We start from the raw sequence: 15,989 nt of genomic DNA, 5'->3' as shown, positions 1-15,989 counted from the left end.
TGAAGTGAACTTGATATATTGAATTAATTCTAAAATATGTTTTTTTTTTATGTGAGCTTCATCATGATTTGTGGTTAAAGGGATGAAACATTCATCAGTGTGACTTCATCCTCCCTGCTGAGCTCCATCACTCCGGCTGTTGTTGTTTTCCTCCTCCTCTTCTTCCTCTTCTTCCTCCTCTTCCTCCTCCTCCTCCTCCTCCTCCTCCTCCTCCTCCTCCTCCTCTTGTTCTTCCTCCTGTCTGACAGGCTGAGTCACTCTTCCTCTCGGAGACGACAACGGGAATGCAAATGATTCCTTATTATATATTATTATGTATTATTATTAGTGCAACTCTACCATTTAAATGAAAACTATTTTTTAAAGGTTTTAGGTGTTATTGAGGGGTCAAATGTATATTATTTTATAATGTTTTTTTAAGCGTAAACTGACAGCACAGTACTTACAACAGTGATTTACTGGAAATGAACGGTCAGATATTTCACAGTTTACTTTGCACAATAACTCTACAGCAACATCCTGTAAAATATAAGTTATGTGAGATACATTTACTTCAAAGTTACAGTAAATACAGTAATTCTACAGGATGCTTCTAAATCACAGCAATAAACTGTAGAAACTGAGTAGAAGTGCAAAGTATATATAACATGAAATGAAAATAATAATATTAATAATTATAATAAGTAAAGTACCTCAGGACTCAAAAAAGAAAATGCATGCATGCAATGTAAAAAAAAAAAGCCGAAAAAAAGAAGCTAAATTAAACACAGGAAATGTCTCTGATGTTATCTCTAAGCGGATGTACACCTTAGTGAAGGAAGTTAAGAGGAAATGAAACGTTCAGTTTCTCACCTTTCTATCAGCGGACACAAACCTCAAAGGACTAAATAAAGAAGACGTTGAAGCAGAAACACGTTGAATAAACACATCTGACAGAACAGAGAGTTTATATCTTCTTCTCTCTGCTGTCGCTTCTCACTCAGCAGGGAAGCCATGTGGATATTCTTCCTCAGATGATGTGATAGTTGCCGGAGCGACAAAACGATCGCAGCAGGTTCTGATAAATCCTGCCAAAAAAAACAGTATGCAGAGGTTTGTCATCAGTGTTTATTCACAGACTTAGAAATATAACTCACAATGACTATCTGCACACAGGAGAGGATACATGTGTTCCTATGAAGGCTTAAAAAAAATACATAATCATTTTGTGTTTTGATTTATACAGAAAAAATGGTCCTTGTCTTCAGTTGGTGTTTAAAAATTCAATATTATTTTTATTTATTTAATTGTATTATTATTTTATTTATTTTTTCATCTAGAATATATGTGTTTATGCTGGGAAAACGTTCCAGAAAAAAAATTGTTGTTGTTTATTCTGACCGTATGTTTCTGTTCAACCTACAAAAATAAATTTTAAAAAGTGCAAAAAAAAGCAATGCTTTTATTTTGAAAGTTAAAAAAGGCTCTCAGAGGCTAACAGGAAGTTAGCATCACGTTGGTTCCCTCCACAAAAATCCAACAGAATGAGATTTACAGGTTTAGTTCATCAAGATAATCTTCACTAATTCACTTTAATGATGCTTGAAGTGTAAAATAAGAAGCTAACGCTCAAACTCCACCATGTCACATGACTTCCTGTTAGTCTATAGAGGAACTCCACCAGGTCACATGACTTCCTGTTAGTCTATAGAGGAACTCCACCAGGTCACATGACTTCCTGTTAGTCTATAGAGGAACTCCACCAGGTCACATGACTTCCTGTTAGTCTATAGAGGAACTCCACCAGGTCACATGACTTCCTGTTAGTCTACAGAGGAACTCCACCATGTCACATGACTTCCTGTTAGTCTATAGAGGAACTCCACCATGTCACATGACTTCCTGTTAGTCTATAGAGGAACTCCACCAGGTCACATGACTTCATGTTAGTCTATAGAGGAACTCCACCATGTCACATGACTTCCTGTTAGTCTATAGAGGAACTCCACTATGTCACATGACTTCCTGTTAGTCTATAGAGGAACTCCACCATGTCACATGACTTCATGTTAGTCTATAGAGGAACTCCACCATGTCACATGACTTCAGCTGAAAAAGTTCAACCTGCCAAAGACCATGATGGTGCACTTCTACACTGCCATCGTTGAGTCCATCCTCTGCTCCTCCATCACCGTCTGGTGCGCTGCAGCCGCTGCCAAGGACAAGGCCAGGCTGCAGCGCATCATCCGCCCTGCTGAGAGGTGATTGGCTGTAATCTGCCGTCCCTCCAGGACGTGTTTGCTTCAAGGACTCTGAAGCGAAAAAGGAAGTTTTTTATACAATTTTTATATTCAGTAGACCCAATTGTAAATATTCATACTCCCTTTTTATTGCACTCTGGTTCATGTTTATCGTTAAATGTTATGCGACTGTGGCTCAGTGGTGAGCAGGGTCGTCCATCAATCAGAGGATTGGCGGTTCGATCCCCGGCTCTGCTAGCCCATGTCGATGTGTCCTTGAGCAAGACACTTAACTTAAATGTCTCCTGTAGCTGTTCTACGGTGTTTGAATGGTTGATAATCTGATGTAGCTCCTCCCATCAGTGGGTGAATGATGTCATGTAGTGTTAAAGCGCTTTGAGTGGTCGGCAGACTAGAAAAGCGCTGTACAGGTCCATTTACCTCCCGCCAGGACAAATTCCTTGTATGTGTAAACATACTTGGCAATAAATTGTTCTGAACAGGAAATGTTAAAATGCTGATTTCCTGGTTTTAAGACTTACTTCCTGGTTTTAGGACTCATTCCTGCAGCTTTCTATTTCGTGTTTGGCTCCTTTATATTATCATTGTCTCATAGGATCAGTGGTTTACCTCAAACCTTCACTTCTTCTTTTTGTTGTTATTAGAAAACCTAAAAAATCTCCAAGTTATTTACGAGTTTCTCGTGTAAAACTCAATAACGTCTGGATCAAAGCTTTGATCAAACTAAAGTGACTTGAGATCAAAGGAGTTAGAACCCAACTCAGAGCATCTTTGGTGTGACTCGGGGTCCTCTACTGGCCCTCTACCAGCAGAGGACCAGTACAGGACCATAGAGGACCAGGAGAGGACCATAGAGGACCAGCAGAGGACCAGTAGAGGACCAGTAGAGGACCATAGAGGACCAGTAGAGGACCATAGAGGACCAGTAGAGGACCAGTAGAGGACCAGTAGAGGACCACAGAGGACCAGTAGAGGACCAGCAGAGGACCTGGAGGTCCGTAGTCCAGCTTCAGGCCCGGTGCTTGCCGCAGACCCACCGCAGCCCGGCCCGCTCTCGGAGGTCGGTCGGCTCGGTCGCGGTGAACCAGCTGCACTGGCAGGCGAAGGCCCGCGAGCCGCTCCTCTTCCTCAGCTGGGCGCCGAGCTTCCGGCGGTCCGGCACGTTGTTCCTAAACACACGAAGAAGAAACACGGGAGTAAAGTAATTATGTCGTGAGTCAAAACCGGCTCAGAATCTAAATTAAGGAAACATCATTTCTCACTGAATAGGATTCAAATGTCAGGCTGTTGACCTTCAGGTTCTTTTAGTCTCATCGATGTCTGAGGCACAGCCTTTGTTATAGAAAAGAAGAATATATAAGTCTGCATTTGGCTACTTTCTACCGCCGATTATATCAATTATTATCCACCTCATTAAAGCTTTTGCGCTTTTCTAAAATTCCAAAATGCTTTTTGTTTTTCCAATTTGGAACTCAAGCTCAGAGGAGAAGCTCAACAGAGGAGAAGAAGCCAGAAGGCAAATCAATGGAATAGAAGTGGAGACAAATGAAGCGGCTGCACGTATTCACATGTTGTATTGTGTGTTTTAGGGTTTAAACCACGCTCTGCATGTTGGGCCGTTAGGATCGAAGAGGTGACTGTTGTTTTGTGGTTTGTGGGAAAGAAAGAAAGAGAACAAACAACCTGAACATCAAACAAAAAGCATTTTCCGCATGTTTGAAATGTCTTAATGAGGTTTTATGAATCACTCGTTATCTTGCAGTGTTTTACATGCACCTCCTCTCTTCTGTTCAGTGGATGTAAACAACGGCTCAATACTGCCACCTGCTGGACAAACTGAAAAACACCACCCAAAGCCGGCTGGTTTCTCTTTACTAAAAACAACAAACAATAATGATGTCATGCTTTGTGTTTGTTATGTTGTAGTGTGAAGTGCTGCGATAGAGAAGGACGATGTTTTACACTGGCACCAAACGGTCTGGTTGTATAGAAGTCTGTGCTTCATGTGTTAAAGCTGCATTCTCTCTCCTGACCACCAGGGGGCGACTCCTCTGTTTGTATAGAAATGTTAAGGAAGTAAAACAGGAAGGAAAACAGGAAGTGGAGTAGTTTCCCCCTCTCATCTGCACTTCCTGTTTCCAGGCCTGCAGCCTCACCTGAGGAAGAGGTAATCACAGGACGAGTCCCACTCGCGGTCGTCGAACGTCAGCACCCGGAAGTCGCAGGACGTGCACCTCAGCTGGTCACATGACCTGCGGATCGTAATCATCGGTTAACGAGTCGTGAGCGTCACTAAACCAGGAAGTGGACTCGCGCGTCTTCACACCTTTTGGACGTCGCCGTTCCCACGCCGCTCGGGACTGAGCTCCCGCCCACGAACACGGGGCAGCACCTGCAGCGGCACGTTGTGGAAGTTGTTATTCTCGCTGCTTTGGCCGTTTATTCTGAAGTATTTGTTCATAATTGGTTTGTAAACTATCTATAAACATCTGGAACGTTGCTATAAAGGTGATAATGAAGATTATGATACTTTGTTAAATTGTTAATTATACTTTGTAAACCGTCTTTAAACATTAGTTTAACATTTAACAATAAATGGGAGCATGAATATTTACAATTGAATCTACAGTAGAATATAAAATTAAAGTTAAAATAAAGTGCACGGAATGGAAGTGTGACGTATACATTGTTTTACACGATTTCTTAAAGATTTACAAATGATTTGTTCATCATTAACAAATAATTAAAATAGTATATAATAGAATGCAACACTAAACAGTTTATAAAAAGTTGTTTTTAATGTTATCGGAATGTCATTTTTATTAGTAGAATTATTAGTTATCACTTCATTGTTTAAGAGTTAAATAACTATAAACCATCTATTAAATATGTTTATTATAAAGTGTTAACTTTAACTAGAAGAGCAAAAAAACACAAAAAACACACATTTCTCATCACAATAAGCAGCTGTAATTATGCAACAGTTTGTTTTATTCCTCTTACTTCCTCCCTCCCTCCCGAGACGACGGCTTCTTCTCTCCTCGAGTTCCTTCAGGAAACTCTTGTGTCTGAAATGAAAAGTCAAATGTAATATCAATAACACGGCGTGGCAATAAAACACATTCATGTAGTACAACAATCTCACGTGCATCACGTGTTTATTTTCATACTTTCATGATGGAACAGCTGCATGACGATAATGTTTATCACAATAATATCATTATAATATCATAATAATATCACAATAATATCATAATGATTTGTTTGTGATCATTTTGGCTGAGTTTTTCCATTTTACTAAATTACATAAATTCATTTCAGGGATGAATATTTTAGTTTTATCTCTAACCCTGAAAGCTGGTAAACATGGACGTAAACAATAAAATGTATTGTAAAAATAAGCTTTGCAAATATTTTATTGGGATGAAAATGCAATGTTTATAGTTTAAATTAATTGCCTCCATAGTTTTATTTATTTTGTCTATTTGTATTATTATTATAATGTTTTTATTATTTATTTTGAACTGTGTATGTTTTATTGTACTATTTTCAGACAGACGTAACTGTTCTATGTATAATGTTCATATTTCTCAATGCATAAAAATGTGAGTCACTAAACAGATGTTCAAAGAGGCGACCGTAGAAACTCCATCAGAATAATTAATTATACAACTTAAATACGTTAAACAGAAAGTATTTACCATATTTTGTAATACTTTACCTTCCCTTAAAAATGTTTTAATTGCATTAAAATGAATCTTCTTTTAATGAAGTATTTTCCTCCCAGCACTCGGGGAAGGTAAATATCAAAAGGTCAGAAGACGCCCGACCTTTATGAAACTTGTCCAGGTGGAATATGAATACATTGGGAAGATGTTTCTCTATGAAGTCGGCGCTCGCCTTCAGCTGACGGGAGCCGGCCTCGTCCTCCAGGAACTCCTCCAGCAGAGCGTCCAGAGCGTCCATGTTGTCGTTGTCGTGGGCGACGCTGCTCTTCAGCTGTTCAGGTTTCGTGGCACTAAATCAGGAGCAAAAAATATATAATTAATGTTTAATATTTAAGGTTTTAAACACAATAGACTTCTCATCGGCCGAGTCCAGTCTCTTTATTTGTATTTATTTTAGTACGTTTGCTTTTAGGGACTCAGCGTTTCTCCAGAATTTCAGACGTGGAAGTTAAATTAAATAAACAATATGGAGATGATATGTTTTTACAAACCTAATTTTCTTTTAAACCTGATGCTTTATGACTTGTTTGTTTTTATTTTGTCACAATGTGAAGTGAAGTAAAGAATATATATTATATTATAATTACACAACATATAACTGAGAAATGGGTCCATATATGGTTTCAATGTAAATATTAATAAATATAATACCGTTGACAGAATAGAGGTATTTATGGAACTGTCAAATTAGTATTATGGATTCTTTAAGATATTAAATAGTAAACAAAATAGAGGGAATTCCTTAATTATGAACAACCCATTTTGAGATGAACCATAAATAATACAAATAAGCACAATTAGACAAAACATTTCAAACAAAAAAACAAAATAAATAAAGAAACAAATAGAAAAAACAACAAGCATCAAATCATAAGATCAAACTCCAAGCAGTGCATTAGAACAGAATATTATATATTATACATATTAACATATTCAGGAAGAACATAATAGCACTAGTAGTGGTTATAACACATACTTATATACGTGTTATTATGGACATATACAACTGGTCCTTTCATAAGAAGACGTGACATTGGTTATATGTATTTCTTAAATATATATTTTATGTGTATAAATGTATATATGTATATGTATGTATATATGTATAAAGTGCCTCACGTGATAATTAGAGGAGAAAAATACCACAAACTATTTAAAATAAAATTAAAATGTGTTAAATTAAATAATTATGATGCCACAAGGATCAAACAAGCAGTTTGTTATGAACTACATGAGAGGAAGACTATTATCCGGATGCAAAGACCCGGATGTGCAACATCTAGTTGTTAGTTATAGTCGTCTGAGCATGCGCAGTCTGCGCCTTTATTTACATTAAGAATAGATAACCTTTCAGCCTCTGAGGCCCAGCGCGCGCACTGCTGACCGACCTGTGGGTTACTGGTCCCGGTACTGGTCCCGGTACTGGTCCCGGTACTGGTCCCGGTACTGGTCGCCTTACTGGTCCCGCGGGGGCTTTCCCGCTTCTTCCCGCCGGCGACGCGACAGAAACGTCGCGACAAAACCTTCGTTCCACTTCGTCCAGCAGCTCGTCCAGGTCGTCGTCGTCGTCCATGTTGATTTTTTTTAATGGAGGGGAGAATAACAACCTCATGCGCGCGCACGTTCAGAGCGTTCGTTGTTGCTAAGTAACAGGAGACAGGGCGGAAGTGGAGCGACGTCTCCTTCAAAATAAGTGTCGCAGAATTTAGATCGATACTTTATTAATCCCGAAAGCAGCATTTATACATACAGGTAGGCAATACAATACAATTACAAAAAAGCACAATACATCCAAAATAGAATAAAATAATAAGACAAATGCACAATTTAAAAAAATTAGAATAGATTCATGAAAAAAAAGAGCACAATATTAAACAAATAGAATAATATTAAATTAATTAACAAAGCAAACAAAACTATTTGCACTAATGTTTTGTTTTCTTTGTTGTTGTTCACTGTTGTTTGTTTGGCTACATAGCCAAAAACAAAACAGTGTAATGGTGTATTAATGTATTAATGTGACGTTACCACCGACCAAAAAACAGATTTTAACTTCTAAGATAAGACTTTATAATTCCTGGGGTGTAACACTACTTTCATAAATTAGGATAAGAGGGGAAAACAACATAAATAACTTATGTATAGATTTATTGTGAGCGCTAAACAACAATATCCAACACCTATGCGTTAAAACAACAGTTTTAGCTTTAATGTTAACATAATACAGTCATCAACGTACAGGCAAGAAACTAGAGAAAGTAAACAAGCTATTTTTGTTGAGAAAACAAAACGTGACGTTGTCGGCAGGATTCGAACCTGCGCGGGGAGACCCCAATGGATTTCTAGTCCATCGCCTTAACCACTCGGCCACGACAACCAGATTGCGTAAGAGCCGAGAAAAAATGAAAATGAAGGAAAACACCCAGCAGAAAGAACACTGCTACGTGTTATTCACTTCAAACAAACAAAGTTCATTATGTTGACGTTATTCCACATTCTTCTACTTGAAAAATGTAATTTCTTTCCATATTTTGTGTTAAATCTGACCTGGCTTTATATGTGGACACGGTGTAATAACAAACGTATGAGGATGAACCACCATCTTGTTTGCAAAGGGTCTCAAACACATATAGTTGATATGCAACTTCATGAAGAATGTTCACACCTCTTTTGGATTATCTTTATTGGGAATGCAAAAAAACAGTGTCTCACCTCGTAGTTTGTTTTGTTTTGTTTGCAGGCTATGTTAATGAAATAAAACTGTTAATAAAATACATTCTAGTCAAATATAATAACAGTTGTTCAGACAGTCAGCGTTATGCGCTTTAATAATCCTCGAGCGCCTTCTAGTGGACAAACACAATAGTTTACATGAGTAGATTCATCTCATGCTATAATATAAATGATATCCTGTTATATAATATAAACACATCATATTTAGTTCATTTAATCCTAGTTAATTATGTATAATTATCGTTTTCGCTCATTTAGTGTGTGTGTGTGTGTGTGTGTGTGTGTGTGTGTGTGTGTGGGGCCTCCTCTCCTCTAGATGTCACTGTTGTCATATAATCAGTTATATTGATATTTTCTGTTCATGAAGTAGTATGTTTTTTGATGTTGGCCTCAGTAGTAAAACAAGAACAAAGAGACATAAAACAACAACAACAACAACAACAACAACAACAACAACAAGAGGCTCAACAGCTATAAAGCCTGTGTCTTGTCTCACAATCCATCCGTTACACTGAATCAGGATTAACTGCAGTAATGTGATGCTGCTGCATCGAACCCTAACAGTCAAAGGTCACGTAAAACCAAAAGTATCACATAGACAAAGATAAAGTTGTATATATATATATATATATATATATATATATATATATATATATATATATATATATATATATATATATATATATATATATATATATATAAAGTTCTCTGCTTTATAGGAAGTGATATTTTGAAACGGACACTTCTGAGTTTCACATCTTGAACATCTGGTAGAAACCAAAACTTTATTTCCCCGAGGAACGATGTGACCTCAGTAAATAAAATAAACTCTTTAACACAAACATCAAGCGCTCGTTGCTCATGGAGTTCACCAGAAGTAGAAAAGTGATGAAAATATAGTTTAATATTTATATATATATATATATATATATATATATATATATATATATATATTATACACACATATTTTGTTCAGAGCTGCAGGAGAATACTAACTAAATAGATAACTATTGGCTGATATATTGAGCAGGTTATTATTAACAAGTTCTATTTAGTTAACCACCAATCTTAGCTTGTGAAAAAAGGTGCCAATTTGCATTATGGGATATGTAGTCCATTGTTTACTGACGATACCTCGGCCTCTTCTGCTTCAATTGTGCCCCCTTAAATAAAAAGTCAGTCAAAGTTAAGAATTGTAATATATCAATGCACCTTTTATGTATTTAATGCGTCACAAAGCGCTACTCATTTCATCTTCTGTCTTTATCTCCTCAGATATTCATGACAAACGGATTTCACCTCCTGAGAATTTCCTTGCATTTCCATTTTTGTAAAATTGAAACTGAGATGGAGTTTCCCCCAAAAAACAAAATGCTGATATAAGTTTTCTCCCATGATTTGTCTTCATAAGCAGCGCAAACCTAAACACACAGATTAAAATAAGGTCGAAAAACTAATCATGAACTTGATCAGGATCAAGTTTATCAAAGGAGACAAAGGTTGAAATGATGATGATAGTATTTTATTTAACGTAATAAACACATTAAGGAACACACAGCTTTGCTGATCACACATGAAACAGACACAACTTATCGTAGAATAAAATAAAAGACTAATTACATATCAGCGTCTTTATTAATTCTAAACAAAACCGCTTTCATTGGCTCCAAACTCTCAAAACAAACACACACACATTGTAAACGTTCCTTTGGAAGCTTCTCAGTCCTTCACTTTTAATTTAATGTAATGTAATTTAAAAGTCTGAAACTGAACCGAAGAATGAGCAGACGTGTGAACGTCGGTGGTGGAAGGGGAGGCTCCCTGAGGGGATTACCGCCAGTGACTCGTCATTAAACCACAAAGCAGACGCCGCCTTGTCACGTCTGGTTTCTTCTTAAATGCGGCGAGCATCGCTTCCCACGGGGGAATTTCCAAACTGAGTAGTTTAATAAGTATATGATTATACATGTTGTAAATAGAGTGTCCCTCTCTCAGACTAAATAGAGGACACAAATGAGTGTTCAAGTGGATCGAAGCACAAGCTGCCGGTTTAAAATGAGACCAGACTTTTCGATAAATTTGCAGTTTTTGAGCCCAACATGTGTTTTTTCACTTTAATATTAAAGTGCTGCTCCTCTGTGGACCAGAAGGAGAGAAGAGGAGCACGTCTTCACTGCAGAATCACTTATCCGTTATTACAACATTAATCATTACAAAATAAGTAAATGCGAGTTGAATTTATTTTCATGATTTAATTTACAAAAATTGGAAAATGTTGTTTGTGTGTTTCTAAGTTTCACAAATGTGTCGCCACATCATGACGTCATAGTTTCACTGAGGAGCTCGGAGTTTCATGATTTTACACAATCTGGTGAAAATGAATTCATTTTAAATGAGACAAGTAGAATAAAATGTTTTTGAAGCTTCGGTTTGACTGCTTTTGTCGCACGCGATGCGTTCAAGAACCGTCGGAAAGATGAAAACCTGATGTTGGCTTTCTGGTTTTGATAAACAGTGTCGTTATGTACTTAATACTTAATAAAGTACTTATAAATAAATGTATATTAATCATTGCTAGAGGTCATTGAGCGAGATTTTTTTCACATTTCACAGGTTTGAGAAAGATCGAGGACATAGATCCCCTAGCACCTAATCACACACACACACACACGCACACACACACACACACACACACACACACATCATCGAGCTCCCAGGTAAAGCTTCACCGTCGGCCGAGTGACTTTGTCTCCACACGCGCGGGCCGGGGGAGCTCTGGGGATCGAACCGCCGTCCCCCTGACCCACCTCCCCCTCCTGACCCACGTCGCTCCGTCTCCGGCTCTCGCCCGGGCCTGAAGATCCCGCTCCGCGTCCACGTTTGAGCTTCAGCTTCTGAAGAGTTTTCTACGTGGGGTTTAAGTATGAAAGGGGCGAGTCGTCCAATGAGAGCGTCTGTTGCTCTCTGGAGGGATCGTTTGAGTCCGAAATAAGATTTTTTGTCGTGATGACGAGTTTCAGAAGTAGAAACAAGGACAAGCGGGTCCTGGCGTGGGAAAGAAGCTCCTTCATGGCGTTCTCCGTCTTTCTTCAGCGTCTCTAGACGCAGTCGTACTCCATGGAGCGCGTTCTGGAGACTTTAGGACCCAGCGTGTAAATGGACTGCAGCTCCTTCTCGTCCAGCGGCTTCAGCGCCGCGTCCAGTAACGTCTCCTTTGATGTTTCCTTCAACGGTGAAGGAAACGTCTCCTTCAACGGCGTCTTGTTTCTGTCTTTCATGAAGTTCCTCAAACTGAACTGTGGAGAGAGAGAAAACAAACATTTAGAGTATTCAGAGAATTTAGAGTATTTAGAGCATGTAGAGCATGTAGAGCACATAGAGCTTTAAAATGCTTTTAAAGCTTTAAATGTGCTAGCATTTAGAGCATGTAGAGCATTTAGATGCTCTAGCATGTAGAGCATTTAGGGCATTTAGAGTATTCAGAGTATTTAGAGCATTTAGGGAATGTAGAGCATTTAAAGCATATAGAGCATGTAGCGCATGTATAGTATTTAGAGCTTTATGTAGAGCATGTAGAGCTTTATGTAGAGCATGTAGAGCTTTATGTAGAGCATGTAGAGCATTTAAAGCATATAGAGCATGTAGCACATGTATAGTATTTAGAGCTTTATGTAGAGCATGTAGAGCTTTATGTAGAGCATGTAGAGCTTTATGTAGAGCATGTAGAGGGTGTGGAAGCTGATTCCTTGACTCACGTAGCTGATGAGGAAGATCACCAGGGCGAGCATCAGCACCACGGTGGCGAAAACAACCAGGTACGTGTCGGTCAGCGGGTTTTCTGACGGGCAATCTGAAAACAGAGGAGTCAAGTCACTCGAGTTCAACATGAGCGATAAGAAGAGAATTACTTTATTGCTGGGTAATTCCCAAAGGGCAAAGGGGAGGAATAAAATGATAAAAAGGGAAACAAGATAAGAACAACAACAACAACACAATAACTGCTCATAACTGGAGGGAAACGATGACAAAAATATATGATGTTTTTTAGAAAAATTGAGAAAAGTGCTAAAATATGTACAGAATGTATATATATATATATAAATATATATATATATATATATATATATATATATATATATATATATATATATATATATATATATATATATATAATAAAATATAATATATTCTTAACATTCTTAAGGGCTTTAGTGTCCATAAGTTGAGATGATTGAGTTCTAAAAAAACAATCTTCCCACAAGCTGCTGAGCAGACTGGATGTTGTTGTTCTGGACTTCATCCTGAGTGATAACTTATATCTTTATGCTCCAAACATCACGAGCAGTTTCATAAACGTGGCGCTCCACGTGTGAAATGATGCTCAGAGGATTAGTCACCAAACGCTTATTGAGAAGCTGGTTTCATGTTTAATGTTCCAGTTAAAGTTACTTTTTACTAAAACATGAGATTGAAATAGAAGTTATAGATGTTTTAAAGAGCAGGTGCGCATAACCGAAGCTCACCTCTGAAGTCCAGGACCACGCGGCCCTCCCGGTTCTGCTCGCCCACCGGCGCCGCCAGGTGGCAGCTGTAGGCGCCGCGGTCGGCACACGTGACGTTGGGCAGCAGGATGTCACGTGACTCGGCCAGCAGCCGCACCTCGCGCCGCGCGCCGCTGTACCGGCGCGTCGTCCCGTTGGGGAGCTCCTGGCTCACGAGGCCGTGCAGGCGGGACGCCGCTCCTTCCTGAGGCGAGAGGAAATAAAAAGAGAAAAGAGAAAGATGAATACGTTTATTTAAGTAACTACAAAGGAGAACCAAGAATAAATAGTTTAAAAAATGGGTAAAAGAGGAATAAATAAGTCATTACTTTTGTCATTTATTCATTTCTAAATATATTTCTACAATAATTGTCTTATTCTTTTAACTTATTAATACAAATCAATCAACTAATACATTCTTATGTAATATTACACGTTAAGATGAAGATTAATGGATCACTTTGTGAAAAGATAGTAAAGTAAAAGATAACTTTTATACCTGTAACAAAGTACTTATACACTATAGTACTTTTACTCCATAAAGAGATCTGAGTACTTCTTTCAGCACTGACAGTACGCAAAATATACAAATACTACTGAAGTCATTCTACTTCTACCACCACTGATGAAGGCAGTATTCAGATTATCTACTCAAGTACACGTACCATTACTAAAATACTGCTCCTAATACTAAGTACAACTCCTAAATAGAAAGTAAAATCAAAAGTATTACATCTCAGAGACTTTTACTTTTCATATAGAACATTTTATTTCAGTAACATGCAGATACAGGCCTTTCACTTGTAATGGAGTATTTTCTAATGACACTTATACTTTTACTGAAGTAATACCTCTGTAACTACTTCCTTTTACTTGTAATGGAGTATTTTCTAAAGGTATTTCTACTTTTACGTAAGTAATACCTCTGTAACTACTTCCTTTAACTTGTAATGGAGTATTTTCTAATGGTATTTCTACTTTTACATAAGTAATACCTCTGTAACTACTTCCTTTAACTTGTAATGGAGTATTTTCTAATGGTATTTCTACTTTTACATAAGTAATACCTCTGTAACTACTTCCTTTAACTGGAACAATACAACAAAGAGCTGCACCATCATTACACATTGCGCAATCTATTCACGTGAAACGGAAACAGGAAGCGAAAACATTCAGTTTAATTTTAAATGAGGCGCGTGCTTCCCCTGCCCTGAGCTGCGTGTACGTGTATTTCTCTGTATTTCCATGACGTGCACGCGCAGTGGAACGACGCGCGTACCTTGTACCAGCTCACGGATCGGTACTGGACTCCGGGCCGCAGGACCGCGGGGCAGCGCAGGGTGCAGGCCGCTCCCAGGACGCCCTGCACCGGCTGCGGCTGCGGCTGAGCCCCGCAGAGAGCCGCGCCTGAGGAGAGACACGTGACGGTTATTATAGAGAATATGTCATGTTTATGTCATAGTTTAGATTGTTTTGTCCATTTAGACTGAAACGAAAGAGAACCACCTGTATGAGTGAAAAATAAACTCATACTTGGCATTAAATCACTTTACAATGTGTGCAGTCGGCTTGTGTGCGCTTAAACAATACAGAAATGCAATATATACATATAGTTTTTTAGAAAAGCACATTATGGAAGTCGTAAAATACAAATGTGGTAAAGAGGATACTTACAGAGAGACAGCAGCAGAGCCAGGAGGATGTGTGGAGACAGCATCATGAGGAAGAGGAGGAGGAGGATGGTGATGTGCAGATGGTGTAGTGTGTTTATATATTTGTTGGAAATCAAAGCAGGAGGGACTTATGCATCACGTGACCGAGGAGGCAGGTCTCACAGTGTATTCAGCTATGAGGGTGAGCACGCGCTGCTTCCTGTTAGGTGAGTTTGTAAAATTTCCAGATCCAGTCCAGGGATTTTATTATTATTATTATTGTTATTATGGATTATTACGGTGTCAACTATTAAACCCCGACTCGTGCTGTTGGCCCCGCCTCCTCTCTCATGCTCACCCCGATATGATCATAAATACATGAAGCAGTCAGTTTAAAATGAGCCGAATGGAAGATCGCGTCATATTGCGTTCATATCAATGCGCGTTACCTGCTTACCACCTGTCTGCAGCTGGGATGTGAAAGATGACCTGAAATATAAAATAAACCGTGTAGGAAGTTACATTATGTTCAGTTTGCTTATTACGTTGTGATTTGTTTCATCGTTTATGGACAGTTAACTTTTCCTTATAATAAGAATACACGTTGTCGTCCTGTATTTATGACGTCACTGCGACAATAACATTTAACTATTTGTTTACCTCAAGCTTATGCTATTTAATGAGCTATGTTTCTAGTTTACATGAATGTTAACCTTTAGAGGTTGATGTCCCTGTGAATAAAGGTTAGTCGAGCTGAAAGAGGGACTTCCCCTGGACTTCCTGGTGGTTTCCAGAAGCAGACGCTGTTGATCCTGTTGGGGAAATCCCCACCATGAGGAACATAACTGGTATTTTAAAGTACTTCATTAGTTTATGTGTAATGAATGTAAGCATACGTCATGCCTGAGGAATAAACTGCAGCAAGTATTTCTTTCTTTTTATGTGAACTTTTTATATATATATATATTATTTTGAGGGGTTTAGTTCTTACCAAAATAAAAGATAAAAGTACATTTTGAAAACAGCTCACCGGCACCTCAGATTCTACTAAATAACTCTTCCAACTAAAGTCATATTTCTCTTCATATGAGCTAT

At 38.3% G+C, this 15,989-nt stretch overlaps 2 protein-coding genes across 2 annotated transcripts; both read right to left on the bottom strand.

The window, feature by feature from the left end:
- Positions 1-1,110: 1,110 nt before the first annotated feature.
- Positions 1,111-7,541, bottom strand: cfap418 (cilia and flagella associated protein 418; the record flags this gene model as incomplete). Its single annotated transcript, XM_079227389.1, has 6 exons — positions 1,111-3,409; positions 4,397-4,492; positions 4,567-4,632; positions 5,244-5,308; positions 6,105-6,258; positions 7,357-7,541. The coding sequence occupies 6 exons, from the start codon at positions 7,539-7,541 to the stop codon at positions 3,250-3,252; spliced, it is 726 nt and encodes a 241-aa protein (XP_079083515.1). The 3' UTR covers positions 1,111-3,249.
- Positions 7,542-10,216: 2,675 nt separating this feature from the next.
- Positions 10,217-14,959, bottom strand: cd83 (CD83 molecule; the record flags this gene model as incomplete). The annotated part of the gene is made up of 5 exons (XM_079227387.1): positions 10,217-11,997; positions 12,457-12,551; positions 13,225-13,447; positions 14,522-14,649; positions 14,917-14,959. 5 exons carry the CDS (start codon positions 14,957-14,959, stop codon positions 11,800-11,802), a joined length of 687 nt encoding a protein of 228 aa, XP_079083513.1. The 3' UTR covers positions 10,217-11,799.
- Positions 14,960-15,989: the final 1,030 nt, after the last annotated feature.

The sequence above is a fragment of the Taurulus bubalis genome (genome assembly GCF_910589615.1).
Source record: "Taurulus bubalis genome assembly, chromosome: 12".
Lineage (NCBI taxonomy): Eukaryota > Metazoa > Chordata > Actinopteri > Perciformes > Cottidae > Taurulus > Taurulus bubalis.
The sequence above is the reverse complement of the archived record's forward strand: the minus strand, read 5'-3'. Positions and strand labels throughout refer to the sequence as shown.